At 38.0% G+C, this 22,651-nt stretch overlaps 1 protein-coding gene across 1 annotated transcript; it reads right to left on the bottom strand.

The window, feature by feature from the left end:
- Positions 1–3,002: 3,002 nt before the first annotated feature.
- On the bottom strand, positions 3,003–17,968 carry LOC107678793 (ephrin-A3-like). Its single transcript, XM_016474194.1, has 6 exons — positions 17,899–17,968; positions 13,452–13,476; positions 12,534–12,835; positions 9,604–9,669; positions 7,889–7,960; positions 3,003–4,276 (listed from the first exon to the last, which is right to left on the bottom strand). The coding sequence occupies exons 1-6, from the start codon at positions 17,966–17,968 to the stop codon at positions 4,158–4,160; spliced, it is 654 nt and encodes a 217-aa protein (XP_016329680.1). The 3' UTR covers positions 3,003–4,157.
- Between the last annotated feature and the right edge of the window lie 4,683 nt (positions 17,969–22,651).

The raw sequence follows: 22,651 nt of genomic DNA, 5'->3' as shown, positions 1-22,651 counted from the left end.
TAAATTGAGTGGACATACAGTGGGTACGGAAAGTATTCAGACCCCCTTCAATTTTTCACTCTTTGTTATATTGCAGCCATTTGCTAAAATCATTTAAGTTAAATTTTTTTCCTCATTAATGTACACACAGCACCCCATATGCTGCAATATAACAAAGAGTGAAAAATTGAAGGGGGTCTGAATACTTTCCGTACCCACTGTAGGTAAAACAGGGTGGACCTCAGTGCCTATTTCAAAAATCATTTTACAATAGTCTACATGAGATAAAAATAAGGATGCAAATTTCGTGTGATTTTTCTGATCGGAATGACTTTATAGTCTGGTAGTGTGTATGATCCTAAGTCGTTTAATGTATGATAGCCAGTTTTTCCTCTGTGACTATTTACAAAGTCGGTGAGTGTATGATGCCTAGTGTTTTAAAATCTGGTCAGATTTTAAAAGTAGACTATTCCAACATGGAACAGATTTTAAAACGCTAGTCATACATTTACTGACTTCGTAAACAGTCACAAAGGAAAATGGGACGATGACTAAAGACCAATCAGGGACTGTTTTACAGCGGGAGCACGCTTGGATTGGATTGATCGCTTATATTGACAGCTCTTGCATTCGCAACAGAATAGAAGTGCAAAACTGGAAGATCAGTGCTCATCCACCAGGATCTTATTACTACTTATTTTTTTCTTTTACTTGTTCACACATACAAGTTGTTTGTATGTTCATGTATTTGAGCAATTATTGTAATGTATGCAGGATTTTTCGTCTTTCCTCATTTGATTGGGCGGGCCAGTCGTCAATCTGAGTGGGCCAGTGCGACCCTGGCCCTTATGTAGCCTCGCCACTGGGTCACTCTTTCATGCCTCAAAATAGCATCTCATCACCATTACAACTGTTACTGCGATGGACAAATTGGATCATCCACACAAATATAGAGCCAATAATGTTTTTTATGAAATGTGCAACCATGTTATTAGTTAGAATGGTTAATTGCACAATTACTATGTGCAGTTGAGTTGAATTGAATCAAAACTGGCATGTTTGATGTGCGATTTAATCTTGCTTACCCTTGAATCCCGAGGGTGTTGATTATCATTGCTTGTACGTGGAGTGTCCTTGGAACTAGACAACACTTAAGAGACAGAGAAAGACATAACGATAAAAAAGAATAAAAGACAGACAGATGTGTACAAACACGTTTTGCTCCGAGGCATTTTCTCCTTAGATGGAAGGGCCGAAATTGAGAAGAACGACTGCATCTTCCCAGAACTGTCAGTGGAGTGTTTTATGTTGTGTTTGTGACTATGTGTGTATGAGTATGTGTGTGTTCTATAATGATGGGCACCTTGAAGAGTTCAGATGAGGTCAGATTCTCATCACTGCAGGAACCTTTTACCTGAGGAGACAGACGTGTGTTTGGTCTAGCTGAATGTAAATGAGTACGTCCGGGTGTGAAACAGAGCAGATAAAATAACAGAGACAAAGCGCAGAACACAGATGGAGAGATAAAAAATGAGACAAATGTACCTTCTAGAAACAGACTCAGTTATGAGGACTAAATTCTAATTAAAGTAAAAGCTTTTACAAGAAACATGTTACATAATTGCCATATAAAAGTAACTAGTTATGCTACATAATTACTTTGAACATAATATATATATATATATATATACACACACACACACATACACACACACACACACACACACACACAAACAGTACATATCTATATTATTATATCATACTGGTAACACTTTACAATAAGGTTCCATTAGTTAATTGTTAATGCACTAACATTAACTAACAATGAGGTTGAAGTATTTATCAATATTTGTTAATGTCAATTAATAAAAATACAACTGCTTATTGTAAACTTATAAATTCATGTTACCTCAGGTACATTAAATAATATTAACACATACAACTTTTGATTTTAAAGTATCAATAAATGTTGAAATTAACATCTACAAAGATTAACAAATGCTTTAGAAGTATTTTTCATTGTTAGTTCATGTTAACTAATGGAACCTTATTGTAAAGTGTTACACCATTATATTACAGCTAAACATATACAATTTTATATTATTAGAATATCTTATAGCAGTCGCTATAAAACTGTGCATTATATATTTTCAGTCCACATTCAATCCAAGCTGTCACTCGGGTAGTAAATGTGGTCTGACAACCAGCGTACTGTGGAAAAAAAAGGAGTGGCTACAAAGAGCATTGCAACAAACCTCTAAAAGCACAAACAAAATATTTGTTCTCCACATATATGAGTCAGTGCAAACTCATTTACAGAAAACATTCTGAGAATCATGTCATGCCGATTATGATTCTGAAATGCTATGAAGGCAACCTGCAGACAATAAAAATAACAGTAAGACTGTTAAAATAAGAATGGTTTATTAAGTTTCATTCTGGTAATTGTCATTCATGATTCATTTACATGTTTGTAATCATTCTAAGGTAATCACGATTGGTACTGTTGTTTCCAACAATGATAAATGCTTTCGTTCTTGCCAACCCCATTCTCACCAGCTAAAACTCTCACGCAAGCTTGAGTATTTAAAACCTACAAATGTGTATCTAAATGCATACGAAAATGCCAAAACGCGCACACTTTCATACGATCCCCTGTAAAGTGCACACTCATAAGACACATACGCAGAAACATTTACATAGACATTCACTCTTGACATTGTCTGCAGCGGTCTGAGGAATGCTTATTCATTAAACTCCTTCGTTACTGCATTGAAGCCCCGCCCTTCAAGCCCTCCCAGCCCCGCCCACCAATATAGACTACAACAATTTCACACTGTCCTATAATAATGACTCTCCTTATGAAGATAATGCACCTATTTCAACTGAGAGCAATGGATGAGATGCATTAAAGATTTTTTCTGTAACTATGAGTTTTGACTCATTTTGCTGGCACATGAACAGAAATAAAGGCTATGAAACGAACAAAAACAAACTAAATAATTTGGCATTAGCAAAGATGAGGAAAGATCCCTCAAAAAAGCAGACAAAACTCACAAAGTTTCAAAAAAGGATCAAATGATCAATAAATAACTCAATAAATTAAGCATATAAAGTAACATACTCAAAGAGCAGTTAAATATGTATCATACAGTAAAAACTAATCCTGCACTGCAATTCTTCGATATAAAACAGCGAATTGCAGTTTATGACTCGACCGCTCTTACAAAAATGGCCACTATGCTAATCAGTGGCACTGGCCAATCCAGTACCTTCCCATGATGACACGTACATACTATAGCAAATAAAAGTCTATCTATTATCTACCCTTCATTCGGTCCGTCTCGATTCTCTTTTGTTATGTGCGCTGCTATGATGACCAAACTCTTTCGGTCACACAATGTACAAAAGTGATGGTCTCTGACCGATAATCTGCCTCTAGTTTCCAAGTTCAGCAGTGGAACTAGGAAACTAGATGGAAAGCGTTCCCATTACAGCTCACAAACGAGACTCCAGCCCGGCAACTAGCAGAAACAGCAGCCATGCCTTTCTGTGAACGATTCATAAGCCTAACATCTGAACTTAGTGACTGGCAAATGAGTTTTATTGATCTCTGCTGCAACACTATCAATGACTGACACATATCGCAGTCACATAGGTATGGGTTGTTACAGAATGTTAAGACAGGATCAAAGGTCTCCAATACTCCTCGAGTCCCTCAGCTGAGATCCAACGGTCAAAGCACTGAGCACTATGACGCTTGTCATATCCATTTGAGCTCATGTCAATCTCAGAATGTCCACCTCAAGAGCTGCCCCAGTCTGGATGGGTTCATTGAACATGAGAACAGACGTAGCTAGAGGTAGATACCTCACTGTCTAAACAGATTGTTTTTTTTTTTCTCCGCGAGTATGTTTGAGAAGAGTGGACGTTCCGTCACAAAGGCAAATCCTGAAATCGATGCATGTCATCCTTAATCGTAAGGTCCAAAATTGTGGAGACAAAGGCCACTATTTGGGTGCGGTAGATCTACAATTAGCTCCCACGTTTAGGGCTCGACTAGTGATTAATCTGTTCTGATTGGATAATTTCCCGCACAGGTTGAACGAAAGGCGATTTTTTTTCAGAGAGCTCGGGACTGCTGGCTCAGAAATGTCAGAGAGAGGGAGAGACGGTTGCTAGGACACGAGGAGAGCAGCGAGGAGAAGCGTCGCCACAGTGATTAACAGTCGGTCTCCAGACGGACTGCTGCCGCTGACACTCTTCTCCAGTTTAGGGATCTCAGGGTTAAACTCATCTGAGAGAGAGAAAGAGAGATAAAAAAAAGAAAGAAAGAAAGAAGTTAGTGAGCATCTAAAAACCTGAATGAAAGCATCATGGTTTCCACCAAAATATGAAGCACTGATAATAATAAGAAATGTTTCTTGAGCAGCAAATCAGCATATTAGAATGATTTCTGAAGGATCATGTGACACTGAACTCTTACTGACTCCAAACCTTTGAATAGTAGTATATGAAATGTGATTTTATTTCTTATTTTAAACTTTCTCACAATTACTGCTTTGTGTACTCTGAGGTGGAAACCAATACCACATCCATTCTCTAATTGAAATGTCAAGAAATGAAGGGTTGGAAATGATTGAAAAAAGAGAGGGGGAATGAGAATGTGATGGGAACATCACTCTAGGCTGGAGCTGAACCTGCATATCTCACATGAGCACCATGGCTCAGTGTCAAGAACACATGTATTTACCATTAAGCAACTGCAACCCAAAGAAAAAAGTTAGACCTTAAAGTTAGATGCTTACATAGACACTAAATTATCACCTACTAAACATCAGCAAATGACAAAAGGGAGCAAGGGAAATAATGATTCCTCTTTGAGTAATGTCATTACCTACAGCAACTGTAATGGTTTCCCCACAGCCTTCTCCAAATATAAGGAAGATAAAACACATCCATTCATTTTCTTTATTATTACTGGCCCCAAAGCTCTATAACATTCTACAAGGGTTATTGATGATGAAAATAATCACTTAGAAAGAGAGAGAGACAGGGAAAATAAAGGCAGCAGAACGGAAGAGAGATAGCAAGAGAGAAAACTTGTCTATTAAAACAGGAGATATAACAGGAGATATAATTGTAGAGAGAAAACTGGGAAGGATATCCAGCCTAGCATGGATGAGAACAGGGAGAGCAGCGATAACCCCCCAGGGTAAACAGAACAGAACCAACATAAATGTATTGCAGATATCGTTAAGTTCAATAATGTTATGTACACATTTTAGAATTAGTCTGATTCAAAGGAGAATCAGAAGGCTGAATCCCGACTGACAGAGGAGGAGTTGGGGATGGAGGAGGGTAATTAGCTATTGAGCAATGCGAAACTGCTGATACTACTGCGGGACCTTATATATGAATACTTAGATAGGTGTCGTATTCCCATAGGTTGATGGGGATCAGCTGAGAGTCAGCTGATGCGAGCTTGACTAACGTGACCTGCCAGAACTAACGCTACGCTAGATAATCTTTATTAAACAAAGAAAATGTGACATTTCTTATCTGCAGCAGCCACGCTGTATGTTGATAAAGGACGCTCGGGCAGTTAGAGGTTAAACACGCTGCTGTGATAGCAGACACAGAGCTACACACATATCAATGGACGTTTCAGCAGAGCCGTGTCAACACATCATGCAAAAGTCTGGAATTTTTTATTGTTGATGCTCACAGGTAAAAATCCAACTGGACTGCTTCTGCTCTCTGTGTGACAAAGTAGGACGTGTTCCTGGATCAACATCCTTTGTTGGGCCTGGAATAACATTCCTGTCAAACATATATAGCCTTACATCCTAGTGGCTCTCAACTAGTTTTGCTTAAGGACACAGATTTGACAGTGGACAACAAGTGCTGATCCAACACTACCAGAATTGTTTAGAGTGCAAAAGTAAACAAAAATGTTTTAGCTGTGAATCCAAGCACTGTAAAATAATTATTGTAATTGTAGCAGCATTTAACTTTATGTATTTTTTTCAGAATTATTCTTTATATTCTATATTTATTTTGTAAAAACAAGAGGATTTAAAAAAAAAAAACTGTGTAAATTTCATGTGAAAAATTACAATATTGCTAAATAAATAAAGCAGCACTTCCAACACATTTGAGAGAATTGGCACTGATATATAAAATAAAAAAAAATATCAATGTTAAAAAATATATATATATTTGCATATTGGTGTTTCCATCCAGCATTTTTGGAAAATTAATAATGTGGCATAGACTATATAGGAAATTGTGCTATTTTATAAATACAATAGCAGAAGCATAATTTACCAGTGTAAAAACTGTAATTAATGGACTCACAACAATGGACAACATGGTGAAAAAACTAGACTAATAGCTCTACTGGAGCAATGGGGCAGTGGTTAGTGCATGTCACATTGCATGTCTCATCTTAGGCCATGCAGATTTGAGTCTACCCTGTGACTATGCTGATCTCACTTGCTAGGCCGTCCTCTTTTTCTCGGACATGTCCTGGCCAGGATTTCTAAATTGCCTAAAAAGTCTAACTTTGACTGTTTTGCTATTGTTTTCATACTTACTGAAGGTAATGACTGAAAAGTAGTTTGACCAATAGCGTGCAGGCATTGTACATGACAGGGGCATGCAAGAAGGTGGGATCTAAAGAGAACGGTCAAGGCAATGCAAACACATGTACATATAATGTATGAGGACTGTAGAGAGCACGTCAATAGGAAAACAAAACCTATTGTTTTGGGCAATTTAGAAATCCTGACCAGGATTTGTCTAGGAAAAAGAGACTAAATGGTCACCCAACCATTCGCCAATCATTTCTAGATATCTCTACAGTAGCTTATTAGTCAAATGAAGAAGAAAAAGCCAAAAATTGCTTTAGCTTTCAGCTGTTTCACTTTTTTGGCTTAAACTAGCACAGAACTTCTTTCCTTGTGACTTGGCAAGCTGAAATAAGAAACATCAGGTCTCCTGGGTCTCTAAGGCTATGTTAAACTTCGGAAGTCTTTTCAGAATAGTGCTTATCTTATCATATCAGTTTCATCGAGGATAATTCCTGACTGGAACACACTATATAATGTGTACTATGCACAGACCTAAACAGAACGAATGTTGTAATGCAGCGTCAGCACAAATGATGGTATTATGGAGCTGTTGGCAGAAAACAAAGTAAAACGTACTTTTCAAGACAGCTGCAATTGGATTTTTATTTATAACAGGGTGGTTGACCTGTCAGCAATGTGTTTTTTATTAAATACGGTTTGGGAAAGCTAACAGGATGCTGACAGCTTTAGAAGTAGGACGATATGCGTACAAACAGAGGGTCATTTGTTCATGTGGTGTATGTGTGTTATAAATGGATACAAGAATCAGTTTCCATTTTAATGGCCTGTGCATTCACACACACACACACACACACACACACACACACACACACGAACAGACCTACTGCTAGAGTGCTTTTGGATGCCTAGGGTGGTGTAAAGTGCCAGCTATTTGTTTTGTTATGTGTTTTAGCAAGGGCATGTGGATGATCCTTCCTGTGATCCTGATGTGAACTTGGGTTTCTGAGTATTCGCTGGACATACATTTCAGATGCATTACAGCTCAATTTCTCAGAATAAAAATAACATTTGAGTGAGCATGAGAAAGCAAAAATAGAGAGAATGAATACATGCATTCATTTGTTTGTTATTGGCCATCCCCTGGTCACAGGACGTTCCTATCTGGCCAAATGGTTATCCTGGTTTTATGAGGAATTTCAGATGCTTACGAGGCAGATTAAAATGGGAAACAGACATATTTCTGAGAGCAGATGAACATTTGTGTTACATACTTTTATAAAGCCAATGTGTGTGCAGGCATTGTGTTCACTCACCAATGTCATGCAGTTTGGGTCTGACAGTGTAGTCAGGTGGACTCTGGTTTGAGTCGTCATCTGCATTAGAGGCTGTAGCAGAGAAAACACATGATCTGAGTGCATACAGTGGCCCCAAAAACTATTTGGACACTTCAGGCATAGTTCAACCAAAAAGGAACATTTCCTGAACATTTACTCAACCTCAGGCCATTTAAGATGTAGATGAGGTTGTTTCTTCATCGGAACAGATATGGAGAAATGTATCATATCACCACTTGCTCACCAATGGATCCTCTGCAGTGAATGGGTGCCGTCAGCATGAGAGTCCAAACAGCTGATAAAAACATCACAATAATCCACAAGTAATCCACACCACTCCAGTCCAGTCCATCAATTAAACTCGTGAAGCGAAAAGCTGCATTTGTAATAAACAAATTCATCATTAAGACATTTTTAAATTCAAACTTTAATCCATAATATCACTTTCTCCAGTGAAAAAGTAATCTAATCTGAATCAGGAGAGAAATATGTACAGACCAAGCACTGTTTACATGTGGAAAAACAGACCAAAATCAATTCTAAACAAATATGTTGGTGGGGTTTGATGTGAGAGGACAACAGGGGATGGACTTTTTGACTGGAGGAAGCATTATTATGGATTATGGCAAGAAGTGACTGTTTAATGTTAAAACACCTTAATGATGGATTTGTTTATTGCAAACAAACAGCTTTTCGCTTCATAAGACATTAATTGATGGACTGGAGTCGTGTGGATTACATGTGGATTATTGAGATGTTTTTTATCAGCTGTATGGACTCTCATTCTGACGGCACCCATTCACTGCAGAGGATCTATTGGCGAGCAAGAGATGTAAAGCTACATTTCTCCAAATCTGTTTCGATGAAGAAACAAACTCATTTACATCATGGAAGGCCTGAGGGTGAGTAAATTTTTAGAAAATTGTCATTTTTGGGTGAGCAATTCATTTAAAAATGTATGAATGTCCGTGTATTAGATAACAAAACAACAATACAGTAAAATGCAGAAGCTCGAACAAGTGAGGTGTGAACTCTATATTAAGGTAATAAATTAGATGCATTTTGCAACAAAAAAACAAAAGCATGTCATAGCAGAATTTTTCTTAGTATAATAAATAAATAAAATTCTGTTTATGAACATTTGTGAAACTCATATAGGGAGAATTAAGGTAAATAATATCTTTTTAACTTTCAGTCTATATATTATTTGCATTTATTCATTTATAGTCTTTTTATAATACTAAAAAAATAGCATAGCATGCTTTTGTGTACTGCAAAAATGGCTACATTTATTAGCTTAATATAGTTTACATTTTAAAACTGAATTCACATTTTCTTGCTATCCCTTATTTAAACACGACTCATTCAAACTTCAAAACATAGTTATGTACAGTACGCTAACAAAGCATTTACAAAAATATACACACATATATAACTGAGATATATCAGTGATTAATGCAATTAAACTTGTGTTGAAGAGCTGCATGAGTTATGCTATCAAAGAAAGAGAGAGCAAAGAGTGACAAGAGAAACTGAAAGAGAGCGCAGGGGATGAGGACATGGCTCTGATCAAAGAGGCCACAGAACGTATTCAAGCATTAATAGTTTGCTCACACACAAACACACACTAAACCCATCATCATGACCTCCTCTTGTGGCTTGCATGCTTTTTGTGTGTGTGTAATGATGCTCACCTATAGAACAGCAGACAAACACCCGCAGTCTTAAACAGCTGTGTCCATGGTGATGGATTGGTGTAGCTGCAATAACACATGACAGCACAAACATTAACCTACTGCCTCCTACTGGACAATAACATGCACTGACATCACTTTAAGGATCTGAATGTGATACTCGTTTACTACTTAATGAACATTATGCAGCATATATATATATTTATTTTTTCTAACCCTAACTCTAACCAAAACATTTGTTTGTAGAGTGTGACTTAAATATTTGTGATTGCATTTCACATGATTAAACAAACAAACAAACAAATAAGCAGTACAGCCCAAAATTAATTTTTCATGACCATTTCTGCTCTTACTCTGGCCATTACAATTTAACTAGCTGTTTTTAATACTGTACCTTTAATTCTTTCTTATTTTATATGCAAAGTTAGTCATTCTGTGGTCATTTACATGAGTAGTAACCTGGTTTAGAGATTGTCTATGTATTTCAATTAACACTTTATTTTAAAAGAGTAAAGCAAATGCTATAGCCCCTTTAAGGTATCAAAGGCAAAGCTCCTTCTGCTGAGATAAAACCAACACTAAATAAATAACATTGATCAAAACAGATACGGTGTACATTTATTAAATTATCCATTTCCACAAGCTGCAGATCCCATCTGTGATTGATGAATTGGCCCCAAACAAACTCCCCTGAGCTCAGACAAAGATAACGTTTCTTGTTTTCAGGTTGATAAACATATGGGCCACGTTATCATAGAAATGTTTGAGTGTGATGCCATTTTTCAATACCAAACAGTTGTCATATTATCGCTAATAACCTGCCTACAGACCGCACTAATGAAGACGACTATTAGCATTAGGTGGGACATGCATCAGAAAATCATCATTAGCAATGCTCTATTAACACTCGGTTTATAGCCTGCATTAAAAAGTTTTCAATCAAAATGGGTGCGCTGACTGCGCTCTAATTGGTAGTGATCGACCCAAATGCCAGAAAGACTGATGATCGGCAGCCGCCCGTAATGTCCAAATCCCAATAACAAGCTCCTCTGGATGGCAAAGCTGTCACTATTTGACCAACAAGGCAGTTTTGAGAGCAAATGGACTGCTGGGAGAGATGCATTTGAGCCTGTCCTTAGGAGCTTTCTTTTATTCTCAGTTGTGATTTGGTAAAATGAATGAAACATGGCTGTGTTTGAAATAACTCACTGCCTTGCTTCAAACTACTGCCTCAAAACAATAAAGCCCTTTAAAGACGATCACTGGGGTTGCAAATTGTTTTCTTTTGTGTTAACTGCATCTGTATGACTTATCTGTAACCTTGCACATAATGGTGCTCATGCAGAAAGTTCTCACTCTTTTTATTTTAACTACTTTAAAAACTCCACGACAGGAAGGGCCATGATTGGCTCAGTGGTACAATCGCCAAATCATGAAAGGGAGGATCCTGTCAAGGCACTTCTGTTAACAATGCACTAAACCTCCATCTGCTCACCAGTATGCCTTTCCCTGTGTAATAACCTTTTCTGTCAGTGGAGTTTAGATAAAGTTAGCTTACTGCAACCTGGAACTTGCCAGCTAAAGAACACTTTAAAGGTTTATTATGTTAAATACAAGTTAAGCTCTATGGACAGAATCTGTGGCATGCTGTCAATAACCACAGAAATAATTTTGACTTGCACCTGAGTTTGTTGACAGAAATCCATTTGTAATTGTGCAACGTTTGCCCCAGATACTTCCATTGTTAGCTTGTTTTTACAAACTGAGGAGCATTTTCTGAGGTAGCGTGCCGCCAGCTTTCCATCCATGTGTTCTTATGCAAATATTGGAATGCTGCATTAAAAGTTGAGTAACGTGAAACATTAAGATTCTATTCTATTTGCAGAATTTGCACAGAAACGTACACACTCGCTTGAGTATAATGATTATTTAGTGAGACAACAATGCTCATAAACTACAACTACAACACGATTACTGAATAAATTCCCGAATGTGTCAAAAACAAAAATGTGACTTTGATTCAGTCATGTGACTGATTAATTCACTGAGATAAGTATAACAGTTTAATTCACTTAAGCTAGTGTCACCTTCCAGAATGTTCTAGCATATTGTTGTTCAAGGCCTAAAGCATCTGCCAAAGACTGCTAGCAAAAATTAAATTATTCAAAACATGATTTATTATATTTAATGAAAGTGGTTTCCCCACTGGCTCCAATTTATATTTCTATTCTGAGCCAATTTCCCCAAAAGGGACAAGATACAAATGTTTTTTTTTTTTTTGCACAAATTAAATTTTTGACTTGGATGGACACATAGGTACTAATGTTATTAATTGAGCTTAATTTGTATTTGAAGGTAAACTTAGTAATTTTCATATGTGGGTGGCCATGTGAACATACCAGCAGGGCTATTATTATTAACTAAAACCCAAACCATAAAAATATTTTTGTTAAATTAACATTAACTGAAATAAAATAAAATATAAAAAAACTCCAAGCTTATTTTACTTCAGCTACTTGTCAAAGCAACATTCAGTCAATGTACCATAACAATAATGAACAAAATTACTAAATGTTTAACAAAAATTTAAATAAAAACAGAAAGTACAAAAAAATAAAAACTAATTCTAAATATTAAAAAAAAAAACTATAATAGTATCTCAATGACACTAAAATAACACTGCATTCCAGCCTCTATGAGTCGACCCACTCCATGTAAAATAAAAGCTTTTATTAGGTAACTGATGTATGTTTTAAATATTGTTTTTAATTATTATTCCTTTTCTTAATCAATAGAACTGTAATACATCAGTGTACTTACAATTTTTGAGGTTTGTGAGTCTGATGCTTTGTAGATGAAACCTAACTACTAAACAGACAAAATAAAAAAAACTGTAACAAAAATAACATTAGAAAGCAACAAACACTCACATATATAGTAGTACTCATGACCCACGTTGAATTCATAGCCTAGCGAGAAGGCGCTGTAACGCTGGAATTTCTCTGAGAACTTAATTGGCGCGTGGGGGGCGTGCGGCCGGTTGCACTCCCAGCGTTTGAAGCCCATCTGTGGGTCACAGGTGCGGTAGCCTCGGTAACTGACCATGTAGAGAATGTACTGCTCGGCCACACCGCGCTCTAGCGCCCCCCGTTGGCTGTGGTTGTAGTGTGGACAGTAGATGTCCAGGTAGTCGTTAACACTGACCTGTACGGTGTAGCCCTCTCTCCGCAAGCTGAAAGAAAGACAGAGGAAGGAATGGGAAAAAGAGAAACAAACAAAACATTATTATAAGATTACAGTGTTTTTGCTAATCGAATGGCATCAGTGTCATATGCTTTAGATTTCCGTATGGACAGACAGAAAAAAAAGGAAGAAAATGGAAGATTTATCACATTGACCTTTTTAAAACGTATAAGTCCTGCTTGAACGGAAAAGCAGTTATATTTCAATGCTTTGCCACAGCACATTAAACCAGATCATTTTTCATGCTTAATGCGTGTGAGGCACTGATCAAACAACAGGGGGCAGTGTTTCACTTTGCGGCGGCCCTTCTCATTTGACTCACACAGAAAAAAAACCGTGCTAATACACACTTGCGCGCTTCTAGGTCAGGTCCCGCAGGAGATTATTATTCAATTACAAAACTAGGATCAGAAATGTCACCCACTCCTTCTCCATTCCTCTTCCGCTAACCCCTTTCTCCTCGATTTCTGTCTTTCTTCACACTTCCTTTCTCTTTTTTACACACTTTGTACTACTACACATGCAAGCTGTTTTTTTTTTTGCTTTCTAAAATGCGCATTATTCACGAGTCCTCTTTACAGCTCCACTCCTCCTTTTTTACTCACCGTATCTGCTTTTTTTTTGCTACAGCTTTTCCCCCATTTTTTAATCAGTGTCTTTCTTAGCCTTTTATCAATACACAACAGATGGCAATCACATCCTTGATTAGGGCTTTCTCTCTCTCTCTCTTGCTCACACACATGCAGACTGAATGAAAGATTTTTTGGTGAGGGATGCTTCAAAGCTGCTATATTTAGGGAGAGGGAGCAGGCAAGGAGAGGAAAAGAGAAAGATAAAGGGAGAAGATGAAAGAGTGAGGAAAGATGAAATAAAAGTTCAGCAGGAAAGCAGGAAAACAAAGGATGAGATGGGTACAGAGAGGCGCAGAATTGGGACGCTGATGTACATGACACTCCTGAAGATGATGATTTTGAGGGGTGTGAGTGTCTCTCTCTGTGTGTGTGTGTGTCTGTGTGTGGATGAGATGGGTACAGAGAGGCGCAGAATTGGGACGCTGATGTACTTGACACTCCTGAAGATGATGATTTTGAGGGGTGTGAGTGTCTCTCTCTGTGTGTGTGTGTGTGTGTGTGTGTGTGTGTTGGTCAGGTTTTATTTACACTGCAGGGACCAAATGTCCCCAAAAAGGAGAGTAAAAACTAAAATGTCACATTGTAAGCACCAGCCAATAGCTCCCATGAGAAAAATCGCTTCATAAAGATAGTAAAATAATGTCCCAGGATGCATCTCATAGGGTTGGTTGAGTGAATGTCCAGACAAAGACACTTAAATTTAAGAAAGGGTTGATTTGTTGAACATTTTGATTACTACATAATTCCAATCCTTCATTTGTTACTTCACAGCTGTGATGACTTGATTATGATTTTAAAATGTGAAAAATTGCCATAATAATAATTAAAAAACTGAATGAACAGATGTGTCCACACTTTTGACTGGTAATAACAACTAGATTTGCTAACTTCCACTGAATTAGGCTTCTCTCCAAATCTCTGCCCTCTAATGGCATGTCATCAAACTGAAACACATAAAAGGCAGAGAGTGTTTCTGATCGGCTAAAAATGTTGGGTCATTCACTTAACTTGCCATTTCTCCAAGTCTAGAGCTGTTACAGAAATAAGTGTGATTTCTCAGGACACCTATATCAGTGATATCTGTCAGGTTATAGGACAATTATATATATATATATATATATATATATACAAAGCTGTGACAAGAAATGGATTCATTGAAGCCGATTAATTGAAAAGAATAAATTAGAGTCACCTCTCCTTTCAAAAACTCACATGAACACTTACAGGATAGCCAAGAAAGATGTCAAGATCTCAAGAGAACAACGATTTAAATTTGCCTGTTCCTCACACAAAGCTCTCATACGACTTCAGAAGACTTGAAATATAGTGCCCAAGTCCACTTTGATGTTACTTTTGCATCCATTTTGGAACTTGAATGCATCAGTTCCCTGTAATTACATGAAAAAGAGCAACCAGCACAAGTCTTCAAAATTGTTGCATCTTCTTCTTTTGTTGCATGTAAGAAAAAGGAAGTCTTCCAAAAAGATCTGGAACGACATGAAGGGTGAGCAGATGACATAATTTCTGGGTGAACTATCTCTTGAAATGTGTGCGTTATTGTGCAGTCGCTGCATTAAAAGTAACCTACAGTAATGTGCATGTGTCTTCCTGAACAAGTACAATATGTTACAGTATCATTGTGTCTCACATCAGCATGCGTTTATGCTCTTCAGTGTACATGCTCTATAGGTGAAGTGTTACGCAACTATGTGTCTGCCTCATGACACGCACATAAGAGAGAGAGAGAGAGAGAGAGAGAGAGAGAGAGAGAGAGATGGAGCGCTCCCCAGGGACGTGCACATGCATTGAAGTGTGAAAACGGAGTAATGGTTTTCCCTCTTCTTCTCTTTTCTCACTTTCCCATTTTGCTGTCTCATCATCATTCTCTTTTCAGTGGGAAGGAAAATCTTGTTAGTTAGAAGGCAAAGCGGGAGGGAGGGAGAGATAGAGAAAGTGATAGGAATAAAAGTGATAGATAGAAGCAACATATCCAGCTAATAACCGTTTCAGGATACAATAAACAGCAGTCAGCATAAAATGCTTCAGGGGCAAAGTCTTCACACTAGCCGCTAAAGAAAATCTTCAATTTACACACTTTATTCATTGAGACACGTAACAGATATATTGAAGTGGTCCCACTATCTTTTTTTTATTTTTATTTTTTTTATCTTTTCATCCATGTTTTATCCTTTTTAAAAATTATTTTACTTTTCATGTTTTTCCCACATATTCCTTTTGATAAACTAAAATAAAAATTCCTGATCTTTTTTTTTCTCTCTTTTTTTTTTACTTAAAAGATGACACACTAAAATGGCAAACGTAGAATGACAGAAAATTACTGCTGGCTGAACTGGAAGCTTTGTAATCTGCATTAGCATCAATGGTTCAACGTATCTTTGCACTAACAGCTGTGCCACAGTACAAACCTGGTTCCTTATTGTTGATATTTTTTACTCTGCTGTCTATGTCAGTTAAATTACACCTCAGTACACTTGCCTGACTAACAAGTACCACATGCTATTACATGCTATACAACTACCAATTACAGTACATACATATTTCATACAGCTGAATGATTAGCACCTTGCCAACCTTTTAAAAATGCATTCACCACATCTAACAGCCTTTTAACAGCTCTATAAAAGTTGATAACGCTCAGATATCCATCCTGAACTATTTTGTTTAGTCCACGCCAGGCTCCACACATCATTATGTGTTTTTATCACACAACTGCAGCTCTGTGCACAGTTTCCTTCTGAGCTTTAAACATTGCAAAAATGGTGTCTGACGCAGTCTTGGCTGGCTATTACCGTGATGGATTCCCTGTAAAAGGTTAAAGCTAAAACACAGAAAATTCACTCCCGGGGGCAATCCGCGAATGATTCACATGGGTGGATAGAGAGACAGTGTGAGAGAGACAGTGAGATAGAGAGAGAGAGGGAGATTCTCAAGTATCTACCGTACATAATCTAAAGAATCCTAAAAAAGACACATCTTCAGTGATAATGGTTAACTTGAGAACTGCCTCTTTCTGCTAAAATGCTTTGGTTATAAAGCCAAACACTCTGTTCAAATTCACTTTTAACTGCACCTAAATGTGTTTCGAAGTGTCGGCGTTCACACCTACAGCGATTTGCCGCAACAAAGTGGCCCTCAGTCATTAATTTTCAATGAGGGCTGGTGATTTGAATGATAACAGCATTGTCAATTTAGTGTGGCTGAGCATATCTGAACAGTGTTTAAGTAGAGATGCTAGTATGCAGTTACTTCCAACGGTAGAAAAAAAACTTGTGACTACCAATGGGAGACCAGTGCACAAGGTCCATCTTCTATCAGAAAAAGTAGTTGAGTGTAGACAAAACTGAGATATTAAAAGTAATTCCGAGCAATTAGACACTGATAATTGGCTCGACCTGTATTTGTATCAATATTTACAGTTTTCTACTAAATCAGTTCTTTAATATCAGGTCTACCAATATATGGCACTGGTGGGTCTCTAAAGAACAGTGCCTAATAATGCCATAAAACAGCTGGGCATTCAACAGGAAACAATAGAAAGAAGGTAATGTTTATTTAATACATTCTAATTGAATATATTGTTTGCATAATTACTCATTTTTATAGCCTTTAATTTTCAAGTGAGAATTCCACTGCATTTCAAGCTTGATAGTAAAAAAAAAAGAGCCCAAAAAAAAAATGAAAATAAATTTGTTCCCATTTAGATCACAAAACAACTTGGCAAAAATAATAATAATAGCAATAATAGTACACAAATAAAGACTATTAGTAAAAATATTGGTCAACCAACAATATAGCGAGCTCATGATAAAGTCACTGTCATTGTGAATGGCACTGTCATTGTCTGGACATTGTCAGATTGGAATACAAGGACATTATTTTATTCTACATTGAATCCTTCAAAACTGCATTAACAATGCTCCACTTTAGCAGGTTAGGGTGTGTTCACACTTGTAGTTCAGTTCTCTTGGTTCATTTGGTCCGGATCAAAAAAGAAAACGATACATTTGGTCCTGGTCCGCTGAGCGTTCACACTGGCATGTTTTACAGTGAACCTAAAGGCATAGTGATACGTTCACAACCTGATTGGTCGGGTTGAATGACGTATATTTCCTGACGGAACTCACCGAACACCCCAAACAAAAGGTGTGTTCGACCTAAAGCGGCGCTGAGCAGACCGATCGGTGAATGGGTACTTTGATGTCATACACCGATCGGTCTGCACAGCGCCGCTTTAAGTCGAACACATCTAATGCCGTCTGCTGGACTAAGCGCGCTCATTGCTGCGTGTACTTATGATTTTATTTTCACCACCTGCGAACTCACAAAGAGCTCATAAAAGGCACTTTACCTCCTCGTTGCTCTGCTCATTTTGTTTTGGATACACCGCTCGTTCCATCACCGATTGGTCTGCTCAGTGCCGCTTTAAGTCGAATAAACCTAATGCCGTCAGCTGGACTAAGCGTGCTCATTGTTGCGTGTATTTATGATTTTATTTTCACCACCTGCGAACTCACAAAGAGCTCATAAAAGGCACTTTACCTCCTCGTTGCTCTGCTCATTTTGTTTTGGATACACCGCTCGTTCCGCATCGTTAAATCATGTCGCATAGCGTCGCATCTTGTCATTACTTCCTGTTTTTGGTTCGTTTATAAGTATTTGGTCCGTGTTGCGTTCATATTTCATTCGAACCGCACCAAAGTTTGTTTGGAAGCAGACCGAGACCCATCTTTTTAGCGATCTCCGTCCGCTTGTTTGGTACGCACCAGGGTTCGGATGGCAAAGTTCACAGAGCAGACCGATCGGTGAATGGGTACTTTGATGTCATACACCGATCGGTCTGCACAGCGCCGCTTTAAGTCGAACACATCTAATGCCGTCTGCTGGACTAAGCGCGCTCATTGCTGCGTGTACTTATGATTTTATTTTCACCACCTGCGAACTCACAAAGAGCTCATAAAAGGCACTTTACCTCCTCGTTGCTCTGCTCATTTTGTTTTGGATACACCGCTCGTTCCGCATCGTTAAATCATGTCGCATAGCGTCGCATCTTGTCATTACTTCCTGTTTTTGGTTCGTTTATAAGTATTTGGTCCGTGTTGCGTTCATATTTCATTCGAACCGCACCAAAGTTTGTTTGGAAGCAGACCGAGACCCATCTTTTTAGCGATCTCCGTCCGCTTGTTTGGTACGCACCAGGGTTCGGATGGCAAAGTTCACACTTACTCAAACGAACCGCACTAACAGAGCAATCACACCAGGGTTCATTTTAATCAAACCAAACATGACAAGTGTGAACACACCCTTAAAGAATGTCTGTGGCCACTCCATCTAGACTGCATTCACACATTATTCAGAAGACGGGGCTTTAGAGAACTGAAATAGAGGCTCATACTAGTGCTCACATTGGCCACTTAAATAAGTGAATAAGTATAGTTTCCCGATAATACCACCCACTGAACAGACTGAAAGTGTATGTATGTGACCTTTTCATATTTGTTTGTGTGGACGATAACTCGGGTTTCTAATCTCGACACGTTTCATGGATGCAGAGCTTTTCATAGACCATGGAAATACACATCTCCCACCCTCAACCTCTTCACTTTTTTCCTCTTAGTGAGACTGAAAAGATCTGTGAGACAGCTTTTCAATAGGATGCATTTCACTTTATATCCAATTGGTCGGGTTGAATGACGTATATTTCCTGACGGAACTCACCGAACACCCCAAACAAAAGGTGTGTTCGACCTAAAGCGGCGCTGAGCAGACCGATCGGTGAATGGGTACTTTGATGTCATACACCGATCGGTCTGCACAGCGCCGCTTTAAGTCGAACACATCTAATGCCGTCTGCTGGACTAAGCGCGCTCATTGCTGCGTGTACTTATGATTTTATTTTCACCACCTGCGAACTCACAAAGAGCTCATAAAAGGCACTTTACCTCCTCGTTGCTCTGCTCATTTTGTTTTGGATACACCGCTCGTTCCGCATCGTTAAATCATGTCGCATAGCGTCGCATCTTGTCATTACTTCCTGTTTTTGGTTCGTTTATAAGTATTTGGTCCGTGTTGCGTTCATATTTCATTCGAACCGCACCAAAGTTTGTTTGGAAGCAGACCGAGACCCATCTTTTTAGCGATCTCCGTCCGCTTGTTTGGTACGCACCAGGGTTCGGATGGCAAAGTTCACACTTACTCAAACGAACCGCACTAACAGAGCAATCACACCAGGGTTCATTTTAATCAAACCAAACATGACAAGTGTGAACACACCCTTAAAGAATGTCTGTGGCCACTCCATCTAGACTGCATTCACACATTATTCAGAAGACGGGGCTTTAGAGAACTGAAATAGAGGCTCATACTAGTGCTCACATTGGCCACTTAAATAAGTGAATAAGTATAGTTTCCCGATAATACCACCCACTGAACAGACTGAAAGTGTATGTATGTGACCTTTTCATATTTGTTTGTGTGGACGATAACTCGGGTTTCTAATCTCGACACGTTTCATGGATGCAGAGCTTTTCATAGACCATGGAAATACACATCTCCCACCCTCAACCTCTTCACTTTTTCCTCTTAGTGAGACTGAAAAGATCTGTGAGACAGCTTTTCAATAGGATGGATTTCACTTTATATCCAGCTGATTTTGTATCTTGTATTTATTTTGAAAAAGAATGTAAAGCATCTTATGCTGAACGGTGGATTTCTATGAAGAATGGAAAAAGAAATCTTGTATAAGCACATATATATAAATAACAAACATCTCATGTACACATAAATTAATATAATACAAATTCTTGTAGACTAGAGATGTCATTATGAGAACAATTACATGCTAATCAATTGTATCAAACATTTATAAGTTTTTAAATTATTTATGCTTGAGAGACGTCTCATCCCCAGCTGAGCTATTACAGTAGCGCACATACACGCTTCGCTCTCCAAGAGCTTTATTTGGCAGACAAATTACAGTAGACCCACTTGTGTCTGTTCAAAGAGCATAGAGTGAGCAGCGCTGTCTTTGAAGTGAACAATGCAATGGGGTGTTAGCTCTCACTCTCCTCTTCTCTTTTAGAATGAGGCAGGTGGGGATAGAGACAGAGAGACTGCCTGATTTCATATGTTAAAGACAAGGTGTTATGATGATGCTAACCTCTGGCCCCTGAACAATGTGATTGCTAGGAATGCACTAATATTGAAATATTGCTTTCATGCTACGGCAGATATGACTGATATTAAAGTTCTATACTATTTTGCTGAAATAAATGTAAAAATAAAACACAAAAAAAAAAAATCATTTTAAATGCTACATTTTATATTATTATAAAGTGTGAAAATTGGAATTAATAACATTTAATTGAAATGACATTAAATTGTTAGTAGTTTCAAAAATTATAGATTTACAGATTTAAAGACTATGTGAGCATTAGATGCAAGGAAAATTAAAATGCATAATTAAATAGTCAATATAGACTGACATATATCCAACATAGACCTCTAATATTAGCAGATAACCATTGTCATTTCAATATATTGTGCATCCCTATTGACTGTCAAAGTCACACTGGAGGTTGTTAGCCATATTTTACTCCAAATGAAAAGAATTCCCATATAAATAAATGCATTAAACGAATGAATACAGAAATTTAATAAACAAACAAACAAGGAAATGAGGAAATGTGCATAATTTTCATTCAAATAAAGTCACAATGGACAATATAATCTCTTTTTTTCTTCTTCTAATTATGTGACCTGGTTTTGTTTTTTTAGTGAGATTCACCTATAAATAAATCATTGAATTTCACACTCATTTACAGCCATGGCCTATTGATCGACACATCCTCATGAAATATTAAATCTTGGTGGTCACATGGGAGAAGCAGATTCTATATCTTCAAAATTCTTTTCTATATCTTCACCTCTTTAAGTCAATAAGTGGGAAAAAGCCAAAAACCTGTTTAAAAATTCAGCTTAATGATACCAGCGGCACAGAAATTTCACACTTGACCTTTAAGAGAGTGTTTAAAACTACAGATTAACATGATTTAAACTAATGCAAAGTAATTAACATACCTAATGTGCTTATCCGCGGTAAATGTCTTTGTTCATGCACTCTCTCACACACACACACACACACACACACACACACACACAGACACACACACACACAAACCCACAAACACAAACCTCTTCCACGAATGGGTGCGTCATTGTAAGGCCTCTATCCTCCATTAATATTTGATTGTATCATAAAAATAACCAACATTTTAAAATAACTGTTCAAACACCCCTGAGCCAGAGCAGCCAACCAGAAAGCTTGAGTAATTATTTACACTTTGTACACAATAACACAGGCGCATGCGTATGCGCACACACGGGTCTGATGATGCTCTGGTGTGAGTCAGACGGAGCCGGAGCATGAGTGCATGAGGGCAGGACACAGCGGCTGCTGCTGCACCAAATAAATTACAAATTTACAACCATCTCCAACTCCCTCTTGTCACCTCCCTCTCTCTCAGCTCTGGAGAGAATGTACATCTAACTTATATAACTCCCATTACATCAACCTGTCTCCCAAAGGCATTCTGGGAATAGAGGTGGGATCTGTCTGCTGGAAAGATGGTGCTATCAGGTTCACATCAAATAAGGCCCCCATCAGAAGGTCAGTGTCCTTCAAGCGAGCAGAGACGGGTAGAGGCTATTTGTTTTAATGGCTCTTCAGAGGTAAGAAATGTCAGAGGGTGCAACTGTTCCTCTTAGTTTCAAGCTAAACTGGTAATGGCGCTGTAAATTAGCCAGGTTTTGAAAACTAGACACCCACAACTTTGAAATTACGGGGTGTTTTTGGCTACCTTGCAACTAGGTTGCTTGAGATGCGAGGCTTCTGAAGACCCTGTGAAATCAAATGAGAGTATCCTAGCTTGATTGCAGTGTTGCAGTTAAATGCGAATCCTGTCCTATTATCGCAGATTTCTTTGGATGTATTGGGACACCATCCAGGGATACTTTGTTTTACATATCCCTGAGGATTCATTTGCTCTCTCTGCAAGCTAACTAAGCCGTGGCATAACTAGGTTTCATGCCAAAAGTTAAGTGTGTGATAGAAAATACCATGGAGAGACAAATGCAGTTAGTATGTGTGCTTTAGA

The sequence above is a fragment of the Sinocyclocheilus anshuiensis genome, unplaced genomic scaffold (genome assembly GCF_001515605.1).
Source record: "Sinocyclocheilus anshuiensis isolate Anshui unplaced genomic scaffold, SAMN03320099.WGS_v1.1 scaffold1960, whole genome shotgun sequence".
NCBI classification, from domain to species: domain Eukaryota; kingdom Metazoa; phylum Chordata; class Actinopteri; order Cypriniformes; family Cyprinidae; genus Sinocyclocheilus; species Sinocyclocheilus anshuiensis.
The sequence above is the reverse complement of the archived record's forward strand: the minus strand, read 5'-3'. Positions and strand labels throughout refer to the sequence as shown.

What these genes read in the sequence shown, in the direction of transcription:
- LOC107678793 (XM_016474194.1), bottom strand. Translation starts at nt 17,968, where the DNA reads ATGAGCACGCTTAGTCCAGCTGACGGCATTAGGTTTATTCGACTTAAA. An exon ending in TCATGAGTACTACTATATAT is followed by an intron (nt 9,670 to 12,533) that starts GTGAGTGTTTGT and finishes GTGTTATTGCAG; the next exon opens with CTACACCAATCCATCACCAT. An exon ending in GTTTGTCTGCTGTTCTATAG is followed by an intron (nt 7,961 to 9,603) that starts GTGAGCATCATT and finishes TCTCTGCTACAG; the next exon opens with CCTCTAATGCAGATGACGAC.